This window comes from Bos indicus x Bos taurus, chromosome 11 (genome assembly GCF_003369695.1).
Source record: "Bos indicus x Bos taurus breed Angus x Brahman F1 hybrid chromosome 11, Bos_hybrid_MaternalHap_v2.0, whole genome shotgun sequence".
Taxonomy (NCBI): domain Eukaryota; kingdom Metazoa; phylum Chordata; class Mammalia; order Artiodactyla; family Bovidae; genus Bos; species Bos indicus x Bos taurus.
In genome coordinates this window covers 96744989-96770120 of record NC_040086.1, presented here as the reverse complement: position 1 = coordinate 96770120, position 25132 = coordinate 96744989, and the positions used below count along the sequence as shown (strand labels likewise).

At 45.9% G+C, this 25132-nt stretch overlaps 1 protein-coding gene across 3 annotated transcripts in view; it reads right to left on the bottom strand.

Moving 5' to 3' along the window:
* Positions 1 to 19466: 19466 nt before the first annotated feature.
* The window catches only part of ZBTB43 (zinc finger and BTB domain containing 43), a 28804-nt gene continuing 23138 nt past the window's right edge, over positions 19467 to 25132 (bottom strand). For 2 of the 3 annotated variants that reach the window (XM_027556292.1, XM_027556293.1), the window contains one exon: positions 19467 to 24915. In XM_027556292.1, coding sequence (XP_027412093.1) covers positions 23397 to 24893 — 1497 coding nt within the window. In that variant the 5' untranslated portion in view covers positions 24894 to 24915 and the 3' untranslated portion in view covers positions 19467 to 23396. The remainder of the gene's footprint in view (positions 24916 to 25132) is intronic. The other variant, XM_027556294.1, reaches the window with a different exon arrangement.

Sequence of the window (25132 nt, the reverse complement as noted above, 5' to 3'; positions counted from 1 at the left end):
ACACAGCCAAATGTCTACTTGGGATGATCTCCCTTGTCCCTCTGACCACAAACTGGAACTTTTTGTAGCAATGGACTATTCTGAACAGAATTTTAGGTAACCGGTTCCTAACTGCAGGCACCTGGGTAGAGAATCTTGCTCTCTAGTTGCTGTTTCTTCTTGAGCTATTGTCCTTGAGATTTGCCCCCCAAAGTGAGGTCTGTGAGCCCAGAGGCATAGGAAGGTATCATCCTGTCAGCCCACGTTTCGTCAGGAACACTGGGCGGATTCACACACCACATAAGTGAGTTCCTGTTTCCCCACAGACCAGCTGTGGGCTTATCACTTTAACTGCTTTTTGTTAAATTGGGGTCTTCTCACCTGTAATATAGAAAGGATTATACAGACTGACATGTTCCTTAGTATTTAACCTCTGTGCCAAGTGTCAAAGTTATTAGCCATCTGTCCATTGGACACTATTTCCCTCATAGATTTATGTTTATTCCCTCATCTCATTGATTCACTCAACTCATACTTTTTTCCAGTGCCCTGCTTTTTTCCTTGTCATTTGCCTGATTATGTGTCATAGTCTCTATTAACTTATTTTAGTTCAAAAATCATCATTTCACAATTAGGGTACATGTTTTCTGTTTTCCTATAATCTTTGTGGCATTTTTTAATGACTTAACTTTGCCTATTTGAAATCCGAAGTGAGCCTAGAGGGTGATGTATGGGCCTTCTTTCACAGTTGCCCAGGCTCCCTAGCAATATTTATGAAATGATAAAACTCACGTTTCATCCAGTCAAGGAAGGTTTTGCCGTAATGAAGGTATGCAACAGTGGCACCTGGTGTCAGGCAATATCGGTGTTTTGCCTTCCCTTCTTCCAAGGCACACAGTTAAAACATATCTTTCATATCATGTGTTAATTGAGATCAGGTAAAAATGTTTGTAAAAGTTCATTTTGCTCCCCCTCTTTTTTCCTCTTCCTCCTTTGGACAAATAGGGCCCAAATCTCCACTCTTCATCTGTGCCGTTCCTGAGCACTTGGACAAGTTAGCCAGGTTCTCTGATCCCAGCCTCTCCTCCTTCCAGCTCCACAACGGGACCCTTTCTGCCAAAGCTCAGGTCCACTTTGAAATCCCCAGAGTTTGGCAAAGCTTATTGTCTGTTTTTACCTGTCAGAGTCTTTCCAGGACACACATAAGTCATGCTGCTGCTGCTAGGTCGCTTCAGTCGTGTCTGACTCTGTGCAACCCCATAGACGGCAGCCCACCAGGCTCCGCAGTCCCTGGGATTCTCCAGGCAAGAACACTGGAGTGGGTTGCCATTTCCTTCTCCAAGGTATGAAAGTGAAAAGTGAAATTGCTTAGTCGTGTCCGACTCTTCTCGACCCCATGGACTGCAACCTACCAGGCTCTTCTGCCCATGGGATTTTCCAAGAAAGAGTACTGGAGTGGATTGCCATTGCCTTCTACGACATAAGTCATGCTGCTACTGCTGCTGCTAAGTCACTTCAGTTGTGTCCGACTCTGTGTGACCCCATAGACAGCAGCCCACCAGGCTCCCCCGTCCCTGGGATTCTCCAGGCAAGAACACTGGAGTGGGTTGCCATTTCCTTCTCCAATGCATGAAAATTGAAAAGTGAAAGTGAAGTCGCTCAGTCGTGTCCGGCTCTTAGCAACCCCATGGACTGCAGCCTACCAGGCTCCTCCATCCATGGGATTTTCCAGGCAAGAGTACTGGAGTGGGGTGCCATTGCCTTCTCCGACATAAGTCATGAATATCCTTTAAACAACAACAAAATTAGATGAATTCTTTAGAATTTTCTCACTCTTGCTTCCATCACCAGGACCCACTGGTGTGCCCCTTCCACCTGTCTCACCACCTGAATGGTTCTGGGCCAGCAGGGGGCGTCCACATCTCCAAACAGTCCCAAGGTGTCCACTGACTTCTAGAGCATTCTGGAGGGTCAGGGTTGCACGCAGCAGACCTTCCAGGGTAGAGTGGGTGTTCCACCCAATCCGGGAAGGCCACTCCTGGGAGACTCCTCTGGTCCTCACTGCCTGTGTGACAGGAGCCTCTCTCCTTCATCTGTTAAATGGTGATTCAGCTGTAGTCTCCCCTCCCACAGCCAAGAGCGGGCAGCAGAGCGCTGTGGCTGAGCAGTGAGGCGGATCCGGTCCTGGTCCTCACTCAGCCACATAGGGCACCGTGATCTGAGGGGGTGCCAGGCACTCACCCTGCTGAGCTCTGGCCTCTTCATCTGTATAGAGAGTGATGACAGTGACCTCAGTGGTAAATATGATCATAGAGTGCTTCCAACATGGCACCCTCAATTATTATTCTTGGTGAGCAAGAAAGCAAGGGAGAAAGGTTGACTTCAAGACTCCACGCATTTCCATGAGCCTTTTCTCACTTCCTAGAGAGAGGGCTTGCTCTCTCCCCTCCTCCTGTCTCCCCTGTCCAGTCTCTGGGTGGGCCCAACCTGAGCTGTGCGTCATGACGCCCACTGGGTCCGGGCGATGCCTCTGGAGTTCTTCCTTCCTGTCTCTTTCTTCCTCATCTGCTCTCTCCTTTTCCTGCTGACTCTCCCAACACCACCTCTTGTAACATACTCCCCTGGCACTCTCTACTTCTCCTGTGTAGTAGCCACGATGACAATTAATTAATGATGTGTACAATGATGAGTAATATCTGTGTCCCTCACCACAAGCCTGTAAACTCCATGAGGATGAGACTGTGTTTGACTTCTTTCCTGCTCTTTCCCCAGTGCTTGGTACTCAATAATTATTTGTTGAATTAATAGATAACAAGCAGTTACCAGTTTTTGCTCCTGTTTTCTGAGGGTATGAGCTGTTTTTAGTTGATCCATTTCCTCTGCTCCCTGCAGAGAAGCTGGCACTAAATGAGCAGCAGTGAAGACTTACTGAGGGGAACAAAGCATGAGTAAGTGAGAGGAGGAACTGAGAGAATGAACCTGTTTCTCTTCCCCTTTTCCCTGTATCATGGCCAAGTCCCCCTGTTGCAGGGAGAAGTCAATTCTGACTCTGTGTTGGAATTGTTTCTTTGATTTGCTCTTCATTGCTTTTATTAGTGTAATCATAATGGCCTACCTCAGAGAATCCTGCCCCTCTACCTGACTGTTAAAAATGCCTTTGTTCGGAACCCTGTACATCTGTAGATGGCAGGAAGGAAGACATTAACATATCCCCTGCCTGAGGCTTGCCATTTTTGAAGCTATTTGCAAGATTAACATCCTTTTGACTTTGTTTCTTCACATTACCCCATCTCTGACCCATAAAAGAACCTGGCAGCCAGACCCCCGATAAGATGGTAGTGGAACCCTATACCAAGGCCACAGAACAAGAAACTCTGGAACTGACCAAGCCCCACAGCAACTGTTGCATGAGCCTCCAGATCTAAACCAGCCAGTTCCCTGATGCCATATTGTTGTTCAGTTGCTCAATCGTGTCCAACTCTTTGCAACCCCATGTCCTGCAGCCTGCCAGGCTTCCCTGTCCTTCACTATCTCCTGGAGTTTGCTCAAACTCATGTTCATTGAATCCATATTAGGTAAAATACCCACCCTATTACCCACCCTGTATCATCCTAACCAATCACCTAATGCCACCATTCCACTAGGAATTTTCTCCATCTTGAGGCTATAAAAATTGGCAGTTAGCCCACTAAAGGGGTCATCTCTCCCTTGAGTGGGCCCATTGTTCTAATAGCCTCTCCCCCTCTAATAAATTTTATTCTCCTCTCATTCTGCCTCTTGTCTGGAAATTCTTTTCCAACCCAAGCACAGACCACAACAATGGTTATTTTAAGACATTAGTCTGTCGTCTTGATCAGTCAGCTCTCTGAATAAAGTCGAATTCCTTGCTTCAATACCTCTTCTTTGATCCCTCTGATCCATTGACCTGTCATGTGGTGAGCAGAGCGAGCTTGGACTGGGTTAACACCCTGTCAGTGTGAATGGTGCTGAACAGCTCATCTTGTACCATCCCTTGATCCACAGGGAGAACAGGTGAGAAGAGAAAGTTCTTCCACATTTGTAGGGAGTTCTCATTTGAAAAATAAGGTTTTCAGGAAACCCACCCCAGTTCCTGCAGAGAACACATCTACCTCATCAAAAAGGGTGGCTACCCTCCAGGAGAAGTTACACAGATCCACACCACTTGTTGGCCCTGTGCATTTATCTCCCAGTTTTCATCAAAGCCATTAATAGCAAAGTTTCATACTTTGCTATTAATGGCTCATGCACACTCACACTCATGCAAACTGTGGTTGGCAGTGTTGACTTCTGATCAAGAGAATGGAGGAGACTTTGGTCAAGAGCAGGAAAGAAGTCAAGAAGTTGCTTTGGGTGAATTACTTAACCTTTTTCTTTTTTTACTTTTTCATAGGACAATGGGGCCTAACATTCCTGAATTTCCTCTTTTAATAAACACTCTTGTTTACATTTAGACATTCCTGCAATCAGAAGATACCTTACAATCAATAAGTATATTTAATCTGGTTGGGTTTCTTGCCTCAAACTCAGTCAGTAGATCCAGAGTATATTTCAGAATCAGTGGCATTTCTTGAAAGCTATGTCTTGAGGTGGACTGAGGCAACTCACACCACATTTTCTCACAGGCAGATGTCTGATTAAACTTGGTAAAATGAAGACATCTGTAAAGATGTATGCTGGTTTCAAAAGGTGACTGAGCTCTAAGTGCTCTAAACCAGGCTCAAACCCACCAGGCATGCCTTGGATTTCAATGAAGTGAGCAAGCTGCATGTGAAGAGCATTCTTGCGGCCACATGTGTTTAATGTAAAGCCCACATCCTGTCCATCAAACTCTAGACCAGAAGCTTTGCTCCCCTTCCCTCAGAAGTCAGAGGGCTTTGCAGGATGACTTTGATGACCAAGACTCTTTAAAAAAGGATGCACGGGGAGATGGAACCTTTTCCCCTCAGTAAAATTCCCCAGAAAAAATAGTTCCCCTGACCTTAGACATGAGTTTGGCACTTTCTAGAGTTGAAAGCTGTTTAAAAATAAAAGCCAGGGCATCTGATTGTTTGATGGCTTCACTAAAGATTTCAAATATGAGGATTTGGAGAGACAGTGTCTCTTTAATCTCTCTTTTTCCCTTCTTACAACAGAGTCAGAATGGAGGGGAGCCCTTTGGGAATCAACTCCCTGGGATGGTTCTAGGCACTGCAGAGCAAAGAAGAGAGTCCATGTTAATGAGATAAATTGAGTTTTGGTCAATGTATACATCTGTTAAGAGGCTTCCCTGGTGGCTCAGTGGTAAAGAATCCTCCTGCCAGTACAGGAGATCTGGGTTTGATCCCTGGGTCAGGAAGATCCCCTGGTGAAGGAAATGGCAACCCACTCCAATATTCTTGCCTGGGAAATCCCATGGACAGAGGAGCCTGGTGGACTACAGTCCAGGGGGTCACAAAGAATCGGACATAACTTAGCAACTAAACAACAACAAATACATCTGTTAACTGCCACCAAATGGCAACCCACTCCAGTGTTCTTGCCTGGAGAATCCCAGGGACGGGGGAGCCTGTGGGCTGCCGTTTATGGGGTTGCACAGAGTCAGACACGACTGAAGTGACTTAGCAGTAGCAGTAGCAGCACAAACAAGGGACTCAGCATCTGGGTGTTAATCCTGCTTCCTAGAGTCCCATGCATTCTTGCCCTGCTTGTTCACACTGCAGAAATCAGTGACTGGGATGGAACCCTAATAGGAAGAGGGGAATTATTAGGAGGAGGTGAATTCACCATACTCAGGCCAGATCAGCGGGGCTGTGGAGGTTCACAGTGCCTGGGAGATATACAACAATAACTGTTGTATATCTATTTATTCATTCAACAAGTACTTTTTGAGTGCTAATTAAGTGCCAGCATTGCTCTAGGCCCTGGGGATGTAGCAGTGGACAGGGGGGGAAAAAAATCCCTGCCCTTCAGGAACATACGTGCTTTCAGGAAAAGAGAAAGTTATATATAGCATGTTAGGTGGTAAAAGGGCTCGATGACAGAGCTTCATACAAGTTCGAAATTCTTGCCTGACTTCTGTATCAAACCAGAGGATCCTCACAGCTGTTGGGTGAGCAGGGGCTAATGGCATCTCTACCTGCCTTCCTGACCTGAATCTTTTCCCCCTGCTGACCCTGAGCTGGGGTTTGCCTGTTGTACCTGCCCTGCTCTGGTCAATTTTCTTTTGCTGCGCTCCTTGAGGATCTGCTCCTCAGCAGCTCCTGTGTCTACTCTGTCCCCTGGTCTCATCTCTGTAGCCCTGCCCACTGTCCCTGGCCTGGCTTTGCTTTCAGATTCAGAGCATCCACTGTTACTAGACACTTGCCCCTTTTCACCATCTAAGAGTGGATCCCGTAGTAAAGACCATGAGACCTGGGCCAGTTAATCACTCTCTGAACCTCAGTTTTCTCATCTGTAAGATGGGCATGGTCATAGTGCACCTGTCCCAGATGGTTGTTAGGGGAATCTCATGAGACAGTAGATGCAAAGTGGTTTTCAGAGGCTTGCATTTAGTGGGTGCCGAATCAGCCGGAGTTGTTCATGCAAGAGGGACTGAGCTAATGGCAGCAAGGCAGGGGGCAGCGCAGAGTGGGGGTGCGCCCTGGCTTCATTTTCTGCACCCCTTCCCGGCCTCCTCTGCATCTCCCCTGTCCTCCCCCAACCACTGACATTCTGTCATTCTCGGCTCCCCTTTCATCACCGAGTTTAGCTCCACGGAATCTTTGCCTCTGGCCATTTAATGAGAAAGACTTTCCCACTGATCAGCTCCCTCCCTCCCACTGTCATCGCCAGAAGAACAGTCTCTGTTCAAAGGGGATGATGCCTTCCTTGTCAGTCAAGACTCAAGAAGATGGGGGTTATCTTAGACCTTTCTTTATTTTGAATGCACTCGCGGCCAAACTAGTCAGTGGGTTAGTTTGTCCGGGGTCCTCCTCTGGGGAGAGGATCTCTGCCGGATGAAAATCAAAGCCCCTTTGTTATCTCCCAGCATGGAAGCCTGGCCCAGCTGACAGTTACAGTTTACACTGTAACAATGCCTATTTTTTAACCCGCTCCCCATGTTCACAAGACGTGCAGATAAGCGAGTAACCTCTACCCATTCTCCTCTTCCTTTAATGAGCTTCTCATTTCTTTTTCCTTGAGCTGCCTGAGTTTGACCAAATTGGACATGCTCATCTGTTTGGATTCCTTGGCAGAAATTTGGGGCCTGAAGGCTTGTTAGGGGTGGCTCAACTTCTGGTCAAGTGATAAATTAAGAACACAGTTTCTATGGTCAAAACTCACTGAACAAAGACTTCCCTGGTGGTCTCGTGATTAAGACTCAAGCTGATCTCTAGTTGGGGAACTAAGATTTCACATGCCTCAAGGCCAAAAAAAAGAAAGCTCACTGCAGAAACCAGGGACATAGAAAGTTAAAAATAAAGACAAATTTATTGGGTGATGAGTAGCTCATTAAAAAAAAAAAAAAGGCTCACTGAACAAAGTTAAGATGCTTAACCTCTCTGAACTTGTTTCCCCATCTGTGAAATGGAGATAAGTGTTCTGATCCGAAAGGGTGGTGGGGAGCAGTACAGTGAGATAAAGATTGTAATGTACTTCGCAAAGTGCCTCATGAGTGATAAACAAGCAAGAGCCAGAAGCTCCTATGTCCACGGTGAAGTCTGTAAGGAAAAAGTCTTACTTTCCTGCTGAGGCTTCTCTATCGTGTCTGGCTACCTGGAAGCTATCACACACTGAACCCTGGCTATCTGCTGATTCGCCAGTCATAAGCAGCTTAACGACAAGGACCTTGTCTGGCTCTCACACAGTTCTTAGAAGTTACCAGCATTTCCTGTTGTCAGGGACTTCCTGTGACTTGAGAGCAAGGACACTGTCTTGTTTCCCACTGTGATCCCTGTGCCTAGCACCAAGCTCAATAAATGTTTTAAAACCAAGGAACAAAGGAAGGATCAAGAGGTCAGGCTCTAGCTAGCTCCCACGAGGATGAGATGGTTCAGGATGAGGAATACAGATTAGCAGCGCCCAGCGATCATCCCCTACCATGCCAGCCCTCTTTGGTCCTCACTTCAGCCTCCTCTCAAAAGTGCTGCTCACCCTGCCTGTCCACAGAGCTGAGAGACAGGCAGAGCTTACCTCTAAGAAGTGAGCAACAGCAAGCTCCAGGTGCTAGGTGAAGTGTGTAGCTGATGCAGCTCCCTCTCCCAGTGGGAGAATCCATAGTCTCAGAAAACCTTTTTCCTTCAATACATCGACCATCTTGTACCAACAATGTGTTCCAAAAACCCACCCATTAGACAGCCATTCCTTTCAATGAATTATGCAGAGCGCTTCTTCTTTAAGGGTTACTGATAACTTCAGCCTCTAGATCCTCTCCCAGTTAAATGCCCTCAGCAGAAAGGCCCTCTTGAATTCTAAAGCACATTCCAAAGACAGCCTGACTTTAGCCCTCTCTCAGGAGACCCAAGAACTGAGAACTGGAGGAAAAAATGTAAACATGGCCCTTTCTTTGCTCAGTCAAATTGAAACTATACTGTTGGCCCAGGAGTCCCTCCATATATCCATCATTTGCTTGTTTCTAGGAGGAGAGGATTCTGTATGACAATCTAGCTCACAGCTGAAATGGTGTGCTGGAGGGAATGGCACTTTGATGCAGTTTGAGTTGCAGTTTTGGAGACCATCCCATTTACAGAACAGATGAATAAAGAAATGAATATGGGGAACTACGATCATACACAAGTGGATAAAGCTCAGAAACATAATGTTGAGCCAAAGAAGCTAGTCACAAGAGTGTGACCGATATACGACCCATTCATATAAAGTTCAAAGACAGGCAAAATTAATCTACAGTGCTACTAGTCAGGAAGTGGGAAGAGGAATGAGGGAGCTTTTTTTTTTTTTAAACCACATTTATTTATCTATGTATTTATTTTGGCTGTGCCGGGTCTTAGCTGTGGCACGTGGGACTCTCAGTCTTCACTGTAGCATGCGATCTTTAGTTGCAGCACGTGGGATCTAGCTTCCTGACCAGGAATTGAACCCAGACCCCCTGTATTGGGAGCTTGGAGTGACCCACTGGGCCACCAGGGAAGGGAAGGAGGGGAGTTTTCAGCCTCATGTTTTTTGATGACGTGGGTACATTCATTTTGTGAAAATTCACTGAGTTGTATATTTATGATTTGTGTTTTTATTTTATGCTTGACCATACTTTAGTTACCAATAAAAAATAAAAAGTGCACATGGCCAGCAGGAAATCCTGAGGTCCAGGACTGAACCGCACAATGATAATGCAAAGCCTTGGGGTAAATTTAAGTTTAAACTCACTCACAGAGCAGTGAAAAGACTAGCACACCCCGACCAGCTTTCTTGTGAACACTGGGGTCATTAAACTCTACCAAGAGGAAATTCTCCTTTCCTAGTGAACAGGAGAGAACCCCTCACCCAGGCTGTCTTCCTCCATCACTCTCTGTTAAGTTCTGTGTCATCATGAGTTCTGATGGAGGCCAGGGGTCAGCAGCTGCTAGAAAGTATAGCTGTTGTCTGGAAAAGATCTTTAAGACATGTAACACTTTCCCCTGGAGCAGATAAGGATCTTTTGTGGGGAGGGGCTTCCAACCACAGAGTCTGAGGCTGGCCTGCCATCTTGAAGAATTTCCCCCAAGTGCCACTCTGATCACCGGACAAGCTGCCTCCCAGGCATTCTGCAGAACAATAAGCTGACTTTCATGTTGCCCAAGGCAGGATGATTCTTTGGGGTCTGGACTTTTGAAAGGAGCAGTTGGTGACTCATACAACAAGGAAGAGACTGTGCTTAAAGTCAGATAAGCTAGTCATTTACCTAAATTCAAAAAGAGAATACAACTGAATTACCATCGGCCTCCATTTGTAAAGAGGGTTGAGAGACCCCCCAAGGAGCAGAAGCAGCTCGGCTGCAGGTGTGACCGTGGTTCCTGGGCTGCTCAGTTCCTGTCCTGGGCACTAAGCTGTGATAGCTGCTCATGGGTGCTGGAGGTCAGCAGGGTCCCCTCAGTGAATCGGCACATCACAGGCACCAAGAAGGGAGCAACTTGAATGTGGCCAAGCCAACCTTCAACTGCCAGTGACTTCTGAGGCAGTTCCTGGCTTGGGGTGGCTGATTGTATAATAAAAAAAATCTGCCTTGTAAGATGACTGATTGTAAGTTTCCCTAGTGGCTCATACGGTAAAGCGTCTGTCTGCAATGCAGGAGACCCGGGTTCGATCCATGGGTTGGGAAGATCCCCTGGAGAAGGAAATGGCAGCCCACTCCAGTATTCTTGCCTGGAAAATCCCATGGATGGAGGAGCCTGGTAGGCTACCATCCATGGGATCGCAAAGAGTTGGACACGACTGAGCGACTTCACTTTCACTTTCACTTTCAAGATGACTGAATTTACAAGAGGAAATTCAACCAGTATTTACAGTTTCATACATTCTCATTTGGTATTTGGTATCTACCTCAAGTGAATATTCGAGTCTCCAGTCTCTCATCTTGCTACTGACACTCAAGACTTGCTAAAGACTGTAGGAGGCGGATCTGACTTCAACTGAACGAACTGGTTGGGTGCCAGGCCCTCTGCTGTCACACAGACATGTAATGAACAAACACAAGCAGGTCTCTACAACCTTCTGGGCCTCACAGAGCTTAGCAATGTGCATACAAATGATGTCTGCAGGGGTGACACCTTGTAAGTTTTTTGGGGGCAAATCCCATGGACAGAGGAGCCTGGTGGGCTGCAGTCCATGGGGTCGCTAAGAGCCGGACACAACTGAGCGACTTCACGTTCACTCTTCACTTTCATGCATTGGAGAAGGAAATGGCAACTCACTCCAGTGTTCTTGCCTGGAGAATCCCAGGAATGGGGGAGCCTGGTGGGCTGCCATCTATGGGGTCACACAGAGTCGGACATGACTGAAGCAACTTAGCAGCAGCAAGGAAGAACAGATGATACTTAGATGGAAAAAATGAAAGCTTCTTGGAGGAGGTGGCATTATATTTGCATTTATTTTGTTTTTTACTTGTTTGTGCCTGGTCTTAATTAGTTGCAGCCTGCGGGATCTTTAACTGCAGCATGTAAACTCTCAGTCGTGTCATGTGGGATCTAGTTCCCTGACCAGGGATCTAACCCAGACCCCCTGCATTGGGAGCGCAGGGTCTTAGTCACTGGACCACCAAGGAAGTCCAGGGGGGTGGCATCAGAAGTGGGCTTTGTTTGGGGCAGGAGTAATGGGCAGGATTCTGTCAAAAGGAGAGGACATAATGGAATTGGTGGCAGAGGGAGTCTCAGTAATCCTCATGGTCATAGGGAAGCTGAGAGCAATTTCAAGGGAATGTGGGATTTGGCCTGAGAGTAAAATAGGCAGGAGAAACAGTGAAAACAAACCAGAAACGGGGACGAAGCCTACGGTCTGGAGAGGATGCACCAACTGTGGTAGGAATCGGGGACCCCCGGGGGTGTTTCAGAGCAGTGTGGTCACCTGAGGGAACAGTGAGGTTGATGGGTGTGTGTAGGGAGTGGAGTGGGGACAGCGGGCTGGCGCAGTCATCGAGGTGAGAGACGAGGAGGACGATGGTGGGGACAGTCACCTTCCAAACCTTAAACAAATGGGACTTTTTTTTTTTTTGGTGCTGTACTGCTTGGCTTATAGGATCTTCGTTCCCTGACCAGCCACTGAACCTAGGGCCACGCCAATGAAAGCACCAAGTCCCAATCACTGGACTGCCACAGAAGTCCTTTCAAAGAATTGAACTTAATTGAGTATATGTGTGGGTGGAGTTCTTGAGACTCCCTGCCAACTATCCTTCCCCTCGTGACCTTCATGTAAGGAAGAAGGTGTTGCCCATTCATGAGGATGTTGGTGGAGCAATTGTTGAATTACATTGAAGGAATTGCTAATTGGAATTTCACTGGCACACAAGGCAGGAGGGTGCATGCTCAGTGCCAAGGGCCAAAATCCCATGGAAGAAAAGCAAGTGTAGAGGGAGCCTCTGCAATTCTCATTCTCAGATGACCCTACCTTGGTTAACAACAGCCCCTCAGTAGGCTGCTAGGAGTCCAGCCTACCCCATTGTATCACTGACTTTGAACCTGACCTACCTGGGCTCATGTTGGCTCCTCCCACCAGATACCTGCTATACACCCAGGAGGCCACACTGGCAAACCTATTATTTGTCACTCAACCCACATAGGGAATGCAGCACAAATACCATGTCCTGGGTCATATCATTCCATTGGGTTCATTTTCCTAACAGCTCTGATCATTGTCTATGAAATCAGATCCTCAGCCTAGGATCCGTGGTCCTTCATGACCTTGAGTACCAATATGGTGTAACTGCTGCGAGCTTGGGTTCCAGAGTCAGAGGACCTAGTTCAGAGTTCTGGCTCTGCCACTTATTTAACCTCTCTGAGCCTTGGTTTCCCCTTACCTTTGAAGCCAGGTTGTAGTAAAGATCTAAAGAGGTATCGCACGTAAAGAATGTAGCGCAGAGCCTGGCATACAGTAAATGCTGGATGATTGACATCCATCACCATAGTAACAACTTGGCCCCCCAAACCTACCTTTCCTACTGTATTGCCACAGCTCCTTTCTCACTTCCCCCCTCTGCCTTTCTTTATATTTTCACTCTGGGTAAGTTGGCCTCTTCTTCACTCTTATTCATGGATCTGCATGCCAGAATTCCACCCATCCTTTCAGGCCCTGCTCAGATGCTGATGGCACTAGGAAGGCTTCGTGCATGTCCCTTGGCATCCTGTTCCTGTGTGGAGTTTGTGGTACTTCGAGAGGTACTAGTCTTACCTGCCTCTAGAATGTGAACTCCAGGAGGGCCGCAATAATTTTGTTTTGTTTATTGCTATATCCCCAGCATCCAGAACAACACATAGTGTTGGTTTATTTTTTAAGCATGACTCTTCTCACTAGAGTGTGCTTTTTGGGAACCTGTGATATGATTTATTCTATAGTGTCCATGTTATCCTTGTGAATTCAGTGTCCTGAAAGGTGGCAGACAAACTAGGAGAAAAGGACTCTGTTCAAAAGTGGGGAATGGGAAAATCCTGGGAGGCAGAAACAGGAATCACTGATGAGGAAGGTTTGCCCTCTTTACCCTCAGGATGAGAGAGATGAGTTAAAACCCAGAAAACCCAGAGAAGCAACTGATTTTGAGGGTAGCCATTACAGGAAATGGCTGTAACTTGGGTCTTGTCTTACAGATGAATTAAGGTCAGTGGCTTTGACCACATCCACAGCTAGGTTTGTTTGAGAAGTATTCTCTTGAAATTGATGGTAAAATCTTATTTACTGGCCTGGATTCATTAAGATTTAACCAATTCTAATGACACAGACAGTAAAGGACCTATCCTGAAATGTCCATTTCCTCATCTCCCAGAGTGTTTTTCACAATCTCTGAAGGCAGGGAAATCAGTCCTGAATATTCACTGGAAGGACTGATGCTGAAGCTGAAACTCCAATACTTTGGCCACCTGATGCAAAGAACTGACTCATTTGAAAAGACCCTGATGCTGGGAAAGATTGAAGGTGGGAGAGGGGACGACAGAGGATAGGATGGTTGGATGGCATCACTGACTCAATGGACATGAGTTTGGATAAACTCTGAGAGTTGGTGATGGACAGGGAGGCCTGGCATGCTGCAGTCCATGGGTTTGCAAAGAGTCGGACATGACTGAGTGACTGAACTGAACTGAACTGAAGGCAAGGAATCACCATCTGGAGGCTCAGTCTAGGGCCAGAGCTGGTGGTTGATAAATACTTGGTAAATAAATGAGCAAATGAATAAACCAAAGAATAGACCCTGGAAGGATATAAAGCTACTTTTGAGATATCCCACATTTGCATTAATACTTTTCAATTACACACACTTTACAAAGAATAAATGTAAATACATTTACATACAATAAAATTCATAATAGTGTTTTGCAATTTTGAATTTTTCTTGATAAACGATTGTCATGGTGGGAGGGGGCTCTGCAAATCTTTCTAATATTAAAAAAAAGATCTTGGGAATTCCCTGGTGGTCTGGTGGTTAGGATTCTGCACTTCCACTGGAAGGGTCACAGATTCCATCCCTGGTTGGGGAACTAGGATCTAGTATGCCACATGGCACAGCCGAAAAAAGGAATAAAGTTAAAAAAAAATCCTTCTACTTGAAAAGATTGAGAAGATTTGCCCTGAGATGCTTCTGAAACAGTTTCTAGCAGAACTGCTTAGCACCTTTTAGACAGAACTCCTGTATGAGTCACAAGCTCACTGCTGCCCTTTCTACTTTCAGATGGTCAGAAGAGCCTCATGCCATGCTCTCTCAGAGTTGATTCACACAAAACAAACTGCCTTTATTGCCTATAACCTGCCCAGGTGTGTAGTCCAGATCCTGTGTTTCCCAACTGCAACATCCTACTGCTATTATTAAGAATACTTAAAGCTCAGAATGCTACAATCATGTTTTGAGTGTTGTAGAAAAGCAACTTTTGGTCCTTAATCAATTGCCGCAAGTTTTAGTATTAGATGAAGCACCAAATAACATGTAACCATCTGTTTTAGACTGCGCCAAAATTCACTGAAAATATGCCCTCTTCTAGAACAAGCTTCTTAGCAGAAGTTAACAACAAAAAAATATTCATCACTTTCCTTCACTACAGGGCTGGTGTATTTAATAAGGAGTCTGGCAATTCAGTTTATTCTGCTTCCAAAGCAAGTTGTCAACTGTTTTAAGTTACTCTACTGACATTCTGGTGTGAGCCAGACACTGACTTTTCTCTACCAGAAATCATTTTTTTGATAAATCTCCTTGCCCCCTTCTGCCTGACTCTACTTAAATAAACAGCATCAAATATTACAGCTCAGTACTTTCTCAGATACAAAACCTTTCACTTGGGTTAGGAAAGAGGATCTATACTTACCTTGAAATTCTTAGCTAACAGGCAATTTCAGCATCACTTAGATGACATTCAGTGGGAAGAGGGCCTTTCTATGATCGTTGGGTATGCATACTTCCTGAGAAAGGTGTCTGACAAAGCAAAAAGTTCATGGCCATATCTGGTGGCTAAAGATTCAACAGTAGATCAGCAATCATTATAAAATTTTTAAATTCAGCAGTATTTACTGACTGTGGATCAGGACTGTGTCAGCAACGGTCACTCAGAGGCAATTAAGGTATAGTTTCTATTTCTGAGGACCTCACTGTCTAGCAGGGAACATGGGTTTGTGTGAAGAATGGATGGTATACGTAACATTCTAAGATAGTAACAAAGGCTATAGCAGAGTTACCTTTAAAATGAAAATGGAATCACTAAGACTTGGTGTGAATAATTTTCAGGGGCACTCAGGGAAGGCATCACAGGAGTTATTTTTGCAGAGCCTGGAATAAAGTGTTCCAGGAGGAGGAAAGTTAGGAAGTGGGGACGGAAAAGAGAAGGATGAGTGTTCAAGGCAGGGAAAAGCGTCTGTCGAAGGACAGAGAAAAGTCCGAGGAGAGGAGCCAGGGCCCAAGTGGAGATGGGCAGTTAAGACCAGACCAGCCAGCTACTGTGACAGCAGGAACCTGGATGGCAAGCTAAGGGTTTAAGATCCTCTGAGGGGGATCATGGGAGGTAACAGGACTAGATCTGCTTGGGAGGGGGTAGGGCTTGGAGCAGTTAAGTGAGGAGTTGGGGATGCTGGGAGGGAGTACCTTGCCCCAGAGGCTGATGGGAACAGGGTGAGCTTGCTTGGGGCCCACCAACCTAGAGATAAGCAGGTGCTGCTGGTGCCAAGACCCGGTCTCCTGAAGATAAGACACTAGAGCAGTGGTCAGGGGGCTGAGATAAGCCTGTGGCCTTTGGAACCCCTCTCTAGACGATTTACATTCAAAATTTCACATCCAGGGCACCAGCAGCCAGGGCGGGGTTTCCTCCGGACATGCTGAGCCCGACAGAACACGTGTAGCTTAGTGGAGCCCAGGACTCAGGCTGGCTGGGTTGGAATGCTGGCTCTGTTGTCAGCGTCCTCCTGCTAGATGGTGACGGCATGAGCACCTGCCTTGCACAGTGGGTGTGAGGGTGAAGGGTCAGGCCAAGAAAAGTGCTTAGAATGGTGCAGAACACAGTAGGCCCACGTAAATGTGAACTCTATCAAGAAGCAAGCAATTGGTTGATTGTACTATGTGAAAATAAAGCTGCTCTGATGGCGAGGGTGGTGGTGGGCGGGTCATGCTCCTTTTCCCTGCCCTTTTCTTGGAGTAGGCCCTGATGCGCCTTTTCTACCAGTTTGAAAATCACTGGACTTTCCACCCCTGGGGTTAATTTCTTCATATATTTCCTGAACCTAAGGCATTCAAGCAGGGACCTACTGGTGCCAGGCCTGGAATTGTCCCCAGACGGAGTCTCTATTTCTCCAAAGAGAGCAAAGTGTGTGAACCCAAGCGACATCCAGTGAGTCACCCAGCACCTAAAGGCAGTGGAAGGTTAATCTATCCCAGGTCCTTGCCACCCCACACTAGAAGCCTTGCTCAGTGCCCTACAGGTGGTGAGGGTAACTGTGCAAATCTCAGAAGCAGACATCCTTCCTAGCCCATGAACAAGGGCTCAGAGAGGGGTTTCCCTGAGGGAAAAAAAAAATCTCCCCTGCAGACTAGGAAGCTGTCATCCTTTCTTGCTACCCAAGGTGGCCTGGGAGAAAATTCTGCCTCACCAGACTCTTATGAGGAATAAGTGAGCTAATGCAAGTTAGACACTTAGCACACGCTTAAGCCTGTGATAAACCTTCTCCTAGGGCTGTTATTTATAGTCTGCAATCCCAATTCTTCTTACACCTATTAAAGTAGGTATGGTGTTCAGTGGATTGAGTGGGTGTTCAGAGTCCTAAAGATATAGAACTGCATTAAAAAAAAAAAAACTTTCCAAGAAAGATTCTCTGTATCACCACATTGGGAGTAGACAAAAGATACCTCACACATTATGACACACTCTATAAATGAGGTTAAAAATTAATCCTTTCCAGTCTGGTTCAAAGTCACTGCTGTCATTTTAAAGCCTACAATCTCCACTCGGCCAGACCCTGCAGGAATTCCAGCAACCGGTTCAGATTTGGCGTCCGTCCACCATGAGTGGAGCACTGTGCAGCTCAGGAGCTTTCTGAGAACCCTAACAAGTGAGATTTTATCACAGTGTGGCTGACCCCAAATTAACAAGACAGGGGCAGTTCTAGAGGCAGTCTTTCGCTTCTATCCATAAAAGTTAGCTATTACATTAGACAGACCATTATACTCTGGGGAGTAACAAGTATCTTATTAAGTTATAAATACATTTAATGGCTTTAGTCCTGTTTTCTTATTTTGGAATATGAGGAAGAAAAAAAATAGAACTCACAATTTCTAGACTTTAAAAGCCACAATTTTTTAAAAACATCTACTTACCTACAATATTGCTTATTTTTATAGTGCCCACATACTCCCTTGAAAGACAGCTGTGTCTCTCCTGTGATGGCATCAAGCTACTTGCAGTGGGACAAGAAAGTGACAGAAGATTATAAAATCAAATGGTTTGGTTTTGATTCAAACTAGTCAAACCAGTTCAGAAAGACCATGAGACTTTTCTCTCCACCGCTGCTCCTGTTCTGGCTTCTCATTAAGCGGGGGAAAAAAATATACCATTTGTGCCTATCTTCATTTACCATTCATTCATTCTTTTCTTAAAGAGAACCCAAGACAGAGATGGGAGGGTATAGAGCCCTTATCTTTCATGTTCTGTGCTGAGAAAGAACAAATTTAAGATCACTTGCCAAACAGTAAATGACTGTTAAATCCAATTCAACAAGCTTACCTCATTTCCTGTCGCTGACCTGCGAACTGGTCCATTGACCGTGGGCAAATCCTAGAGCTGTACACCCTCCAGGACGCCTAGGCGTGGAGACTGTTCTCAAGAAGTGCTCCGGTGGTTTGGTGGGAAGCAGTCCCTGAACTGACTATAAGGAAACCTAAATAAACTGCACAGGTGTTACACGCTCCGTCTGGATAACACCCCTCACATCCCACCCCGCTTCTGTTCACAAATACAAATGAGCCACTTCATCCTTTTCTTTTCCCCTGATAAGAAAAGGGGCCTGCCTCTTCACCCTATGGTCTCTGCCCCCGAAATCTACTTTCTAGGTGGGCTGGACTGGGGGTAACCAGGGGCCTCTGCAGGGTACCCAGTAAGGGCAAGAGTAGGGGTCGGCAGGGTCACTATGCTGCAGGGCCTTAACCGTTTGCCCTTGGTCAGAATGGACAGCCTCGCCTCAAAGAAAAAAAAAAGGGCTAGAAATGGTTCTTTTGGACTTCTTCCCATACAGAGAATGGCTAAGCTAGCTGAGGCAATCTGTAGCTGGCTTCAAAATCAGCAGTGGGGAGGGCGGGGGGAAACCTCACAACAAACAGTGGTAACAGAAGGTTTGTGTGGGAAGATGGTTAAGTTTGGTCTAAAACAAGCAGTGTCTCTGGTAATGAGCTGTTGTTAGGAAATACGTGTGGCCCTCAGTGCCTGCGGCACTTTTAAAGAGCACTGTTGCTGCTTCTTGCGGGTTTTCTTGGGGGTGGGGGTTGGGGAGCAGGGGAGGGGAAAGTGAGGTGAAGCAGAGACCTGACTAAAGAGCAAGGCGGCATTAAAGAGACTGGAAAAAACCACCTTTCGAGTGCTGCAGCCACAAGTCGTGCTTCTGAATCTCAGTTCTGCCGGGGAAGTTGCGGTGCCACCTTTGGTAACAGACTCCCCTCCTGTGAATCACAGCTGGCTCACATGTTGAGGCGAGTGCACCTAAGGCATCACCTGGGGTTCGGGCACGGAACACAGGCATAACTCAGCTGGGAGACGGGCGTTTCATAAGGGACTATTTACAAAGGGTGTGGGCAGGCTCCAGGAACTCCTACGGGGACACTTCAGTCTCTGAGGGCCGGCGAAACCGGAGTCAGGACCGAGCCTCGGCTTGATAGCCCAAGAGGAGGGTGTAGTCCCCAGACGCTGAAGTTGCCTGGCAGGAGCTGCGGAGGGAGCCCGCCTGTGGAGCCACGCCTGGCCTGGCGGAAAGGAGCCGTGGATGCCCGGACTTCTCTCCTCCCACCCGCCAGGCTCCTCCCAGCGTGTCTCCTGTAGACCCTGACCAGAAGCCGGGACAGGTCCACAGAGGTGAGCGGCCAAAGCGAAGCCCAGGGTAAGGAGGGGATCTGGAGGAGCCAAGAGAGAATAACCAGGACACCCAAACACCTGACGGGGCTAGCGGGGCGGGGGGCTAAGCGAGATAATCGTCATAAATGCCTGACAGGGCAAATGATCAACTCACTACCCATCTGAGCAGGCTAGTTGGCATTTACTTATCAAAAGGCCACAATATAACTTTTATTCTCAGGTGGCAAAGGTCAGAATGAAAACAAAGACTTGTGGTCAAATATCCAGAGTGAAAAACAAAACTTTTACAAAGTTGACAGATAACATTTATTAAAACATGTCATACAAAAGGGCATGGTCTCTTCTATAAGAAGAAAATATTAAACAGTAACATTCAATTAAGTAAAACCATGCTGTACACTGAAGACAGCAGTATATAAAGACAAAACTATTCAACTTTTGCAACACAGGCACAACATTTCACAAAATATCAATAAGATATGCACCTAATGATACTCTGTTTATTGTCAAATGGTTTTGTGGTCTAAGAGTCACCTGACTTGCATAAATAATTTTCTAGAAGAAACACTGGGAACCTCATAAAAGGAAAGAAGGCAGCAGCAATTGACATTATGACACAGGCTTCAAGCAAAACTAAAAAAAAAAAAATCACATTTGCAAAATGTGTTCCAGCATCTTCCCATTGGGCACTATCAGTAGAAATCTGAAATAAGAAACATGTACCTTCGAATACATAAGTAGGCAAAGACAAAAACCCAAACAAACACCCTGGTTTCACTGAACAAAGTGAGTCACAGAAAAGCAACCTAAATCACAAAATTAGTGTGGCACAGAAGGGCTGGAGGGGTGGGGGTCTATGTTGCTTGGTGTTCAGCATTCCTAAATTATCCAGAGACCTTATGAAAGCAAACTCCTGAAGTTGGTGTGATGGCATCCTCTCTACCCTCCCCTGCCCTCCCGCCCCGGGGCGGGGGGCGCAGCAAACCCCCCTCCCCAGGGAAAGCCAGCATTGCTGCTTCTGCTCAGCCCCAACTTCATGTCCACAGCAGCCTCAGGAGAAGGTGTGTGCCTCCGTAGGAAGATGCCACTGAGACTAAGCAGCTTTCCCAGTCAGTCAGAAGTCAGCTTAGGGTCAGTTCAGTTCAGCAAATGCCCACTACAGCGGAGGAGACCCTTTCAGGCAGACTCTTTGAGACCAGCGGCCAAAAGAAGGGACTGGGGGGTAACCTTCAACAGCTGAGAAAAGGTTATGGCAGTCTGTTCTCAACTGGTCAGACCTACTTTACCAGGTGGATTATTGTAATGTGTGGATCTAAAATGAAAGGCATAGCATCAGTACGAATATTAAAGACCACTGGTGGTGCCTTCAAGCCCTTTCCCATTGGGACTGGACAGAAACCACAGTAAAGACTCAAAGTAAGGGACAAACACCTTGGCTGCGGGCCACTGACAAGATCCCTGAAAGACTGTTTGGAAACGTTACCCACTGCTCTCCAAACTCAACGGGAAGGAGAAAGATTTTCTAAAGCTGTACTGAGGGTAAAGACAGAGACTATCTGTCCAACCCAGGGTGGGCAGGAGGAAAAAAAAAAAAGTAGTAATACAGTATGATCTCTTAAGCCTAAAAGCAAAGTTTATAAAGATTCACTTTCAATATCCAAACTAAGGCAACCCCCTTGCCCCGCCTCTCTGGACATGGCCAGCATTTCAGATGCCCAATCATGTCACAGGGTCTGGTTGACTGATCAGCAACTCTAACTTTTATAAAAACCCCACTACCATAAAAAGCTTCAAACAGCAGGTGTGAGGAACTTACATTTATATTCTACATTTAGTAGCAGGTGTACACATAAGGATTTCAATAGAAGATCTGCTTCTCTTCATAACACATGAAGTCCCAGCACAACTGAGAGCTTCTAAAACTACCACCAGAGAGCTGCCCCCTAGTCCTGTCCTCCTCCTCCTCATTACTCACAACGACTGCCGTGCTGATCTCAACATAACTGAAGGACCATGAGATTGTTCCAGAATATTTTTATTTTACCTCTCAAGATTCTTCTTCCCAAGTGTTCCAACACTCATTTGAGTACAATCTTTAATAGAAACCAGCACATCAAACCTTCCAAACAGGCAGAAATGGTCTGCTGATACTATGAGAGAGGGTGACTGGCTTTTGGACGAACAAAATGGCTTCACTGCCTTAGTACTGAAATCAGTAGAAGGAATACAACAATTTTTCCTCACATACAATGGCTGGGATCATACCTAAAACCCAATGCTTCTAACATGAGAAAGAGAAGCAGCAACTGAGCTTGGCTATAAGTCACCTCTACATTCTCTGTCCGGTACACAGAGAAATGACTGTTAACTGGTGAAGTTTCAACACTAAGAGAAGAGGGTATTAACATGGCAAACAACCAAGAGGTAATATCTAGTTTCTAGGTTAAAAAAATCAATATATATTTATAATAAAGTTTTAAATACAAAGTGCTTTTTATATATTGAGAATGATACAGTGTTAATGAATAGATCCCTGTTTTGTAACCTCGATTACAAGCGTTAACTGGTAAGTAAATCTTTCCCCTTTCCATACAACTAAATGCCTTGAAGGTAGGAGTTTGAGGATCAGAGGCCATTGCCAGGAAAGTCACTCATTTCAGAGCAATGCCCAACTTTTAAAACAAAAACTTCATTCCAAATCCAAGAAAAGTTATTTTTGTTTTCAGGAAAAAAAAAGTTTCCACTAAGAAATAATAAACTATTAAGTTTATGGAAAAGTTAACATAACAGTAGCACCCTGTCCCAACCCTGGTGACAGCTTCAGGTATGTTACAGTTTAAAACATCCTGAACAAGCTTCTTTTTTAATCCCAAACTTCTGACTGATCCTCAGAAAAGGTCTCAGAATAGCTAATTTTCTTGGGTTTTTTTTTTTTGGTAGGTATAGCTATACGGACTTGTAAATTTATGCAGCTTTATCTATTAAATGAGAACAGGAATTTGCAGACAACCTCCTAAAATTAGGACTCTTTCTTTCCCTCTTTTAAAACACATTCCAGCACTCCTAAAGAGCTGGGAGGACCAGCTCAACGTACCCCTCTGTGAGTATCTCTACCAGTGTATTTTCAAAACTCCCCTTTTCTTGAGCAATTGGTTCCCCTCGTCCCCATAACCTGACACTCAAAATTCTGCTACTTGGCGGCTCTCATTCTGACAGTTGGAGTGTCACTGTAGCACTCTATAGGCTCCTGAAGTTCACAGGTAACTCTCAGCTGTGGCTTCCAGCTCCTTCCCAGTAACTGGTCATTGACTGACCACTTCAGGAAGCACCATAATCTAAGACAGAGTGAATGGGCTGGAGCAGCCAATGGTACCGTGGTCAGAGTCAAGGCAGGCTAGAAGTCTACTAGCCACAGCAGATTCCACCGTGTGGATGCTACAATTAAACAAACAGGATTTGGGACAGCAAACCAGTTAGAAATACCTATCTCTGGCACCCTAGAGAATTACAATTAGAAACAACTGTTCAAACTAAATGTTAGTACTAAAATATAAAACTCTGACTTATCAAGAGTCTGAAAATCGTTGTGACAGTGGCATCTTACAGAAATTGGAGCTGGTACCATGAGTTACTTTTTTTTTTTTTACTTAGAATGTCACCCTCTTAATAATCTCCATAGTTTTGGTTAGAATACTCTTTAGAAAGAACAAAACCAGATAAAAGAGCTCTGTTAATCAACTTAGTATCCTAGAAATCACATTGTTTGTAGCTATTACATAAGGAGCATTTCATTCAGTGAAGCAGCTACCAAAACAAACCCACATTACCTAAGTATCTATAGTAAGAGCAAAATAAAATTCCAATATGACCTTGTAATAATGACTGATCAAACACCGCTGCCACCCGAAACGGAACTGGGGGGTTGGAGTCCAATTCCAAGTGCAGGTGTCTCTACCCTCTAGTCCACCAGCTTCATTCAAGAGGCCTGAAGGTTCACCTTGCCAGGTGTGAGGTGGGTGCACTTATCCCCTTTAGCCACTCCAGGCCAGGAACATACAAATTTGAAGAATTAGATTTTTTAATTGGCCTACTTAGAACTGGTCTTGCAGAAATATCTTCCTTTTTTTTAAGCTTCTCTCATAATAGCAAGTAGCACGCATCATCTGTGCCCAGATTTGCATAATTACCACAGTTTATTTTTGTGCCTGCCACTCAAGTCGTATTCTGCTCAGCCTTTGCAGCTTCGTAGGACTTGGTACAAGTCTCAGTCGTATTCTGCTCAGCCTTTGCAGCTTCGTAGGACTTGGTACAAGCCTCAGTCGTATTCTGCTCAGCCTTTGCAGCTTCGTAGGACTTGGTACAAGAAGTCACATGCCTGTGGAAACTGTCCCTCCACATGAATCTCTTTGCACAGATATTACACTCATATGGCTTTATGCCTGTGTGAATTTTCATGTGACCCACGAGATGATGCTTCATTTTGAATTTCTTACCACAGACCCCACAGCCGTAAGGCCGGAGCCCGAGGTGCATGCTCATGTGTCGATCTCTCTGACTCTTGTGAGTGAAACTCTTGCCGCACTGACAAAGATACAGCTTGTCAGTGGCTGAGAATCCTAGGTGGGAAGCTTCCTCTTTAATCCCTGTTACCATCTCAATATTCTCACTGTAGCCTGATGCTAGGGCAGCCTCCTGTTTGTGCCAAATGAGATTCCCATCTGACCGCTCTCCAGAAAACTCTTCCATGGAGGAGCCATAGAAATCCACCTGCTCGTCATAATTGCTTTCATCAGCCTGTTCGTCAAACTCTGCTTCCACTTTTTTTTCCCCAATGTGAAAGTCTTCCTCTACCCCCGAGGGCTGGACTGAGTACTCTGTCTGCACGGTGTTGATGGACTCTGTGACCTGGTGCTCATCATAGGGTGCGTGCACATCCATGCCCTCGCACGCCTGCTCAAAGCGCTCGGGCTTCACATGGATCCAGCGTTTGTGAGCCATTATGCTGGGCTTGCTGTACATGGGCCGGGTGTAGTGGAACTCGGCACTGTCGCTGGCCCCCTCCTCCCCGTCCTGGCTCGCCATCTCCGTGCTCAGCCGGTCATGCTCTGTGGATGAGTTACTGGGAAGGTATTCGTGCTCAGTGAGCTGAGATGACAGCTCGTCTTTGGTGCTCTCTTCTTCGTTCTCTCCATCCCTCAGTTCCTGGGCTTTGGGGAAATCCGTGTGGCCTCCGGAGCCCAGCTCAAAACTCTCTACCAGGCCATTGTAATTGCTGCTGCTTGGAGACTGGTGGTCACTGCCATGATTTAGCTTCTGACAAAGGACTGTAGGGTTTCCTTCTAAAACCTCAGTGCATTTGTCGACCACATGCCACATCTGGAGGAAGCTTGCTGCTGTTAAGTAACTGACAATTTCTGGAGCAGGCATTACTAGACGCCCTGTATAACTCGACAGGAGAATGTTCTCAAACACTCTGGGATTCATCACATCAGGCAAAACAATCCTCCTGCTGTTTTTCAGGAGTACCTGGTCACAAAAGTAGGGGGAACTGGCAGCAAGAACAGCTTTGTGTGCTCGGAAAATGTGGCCTTGGACAACAATGGACACATCACATAATTGTCCCTGCTGGCGCTGCTGGTTCAGTTTTTGCAGAATGGTGCTGGAAAAATCAGGAAATTCTACTCGAAAAGAGTTTGTTCCAGGCTCCATTTCATCACAAATCTTGTTGGTGCTAAAAGAGAAAGAAAAATTAGTACTAATTCCAGCCCAAAGAGAAACTTACAGATTACTAAGAAAACCAAGGTTCCATAGTTTCAAAAAACGTCCTGGCCTGTGGGGACAGTGGGTGGGGCCTTCATCCCCCAGCGCAAGGCTTGCAGGTGTTGAGTGTGCCAAAAGCAAGAACCTCCCACCATTATTTATGGTATTAACTCTTGACACTGCCTGTG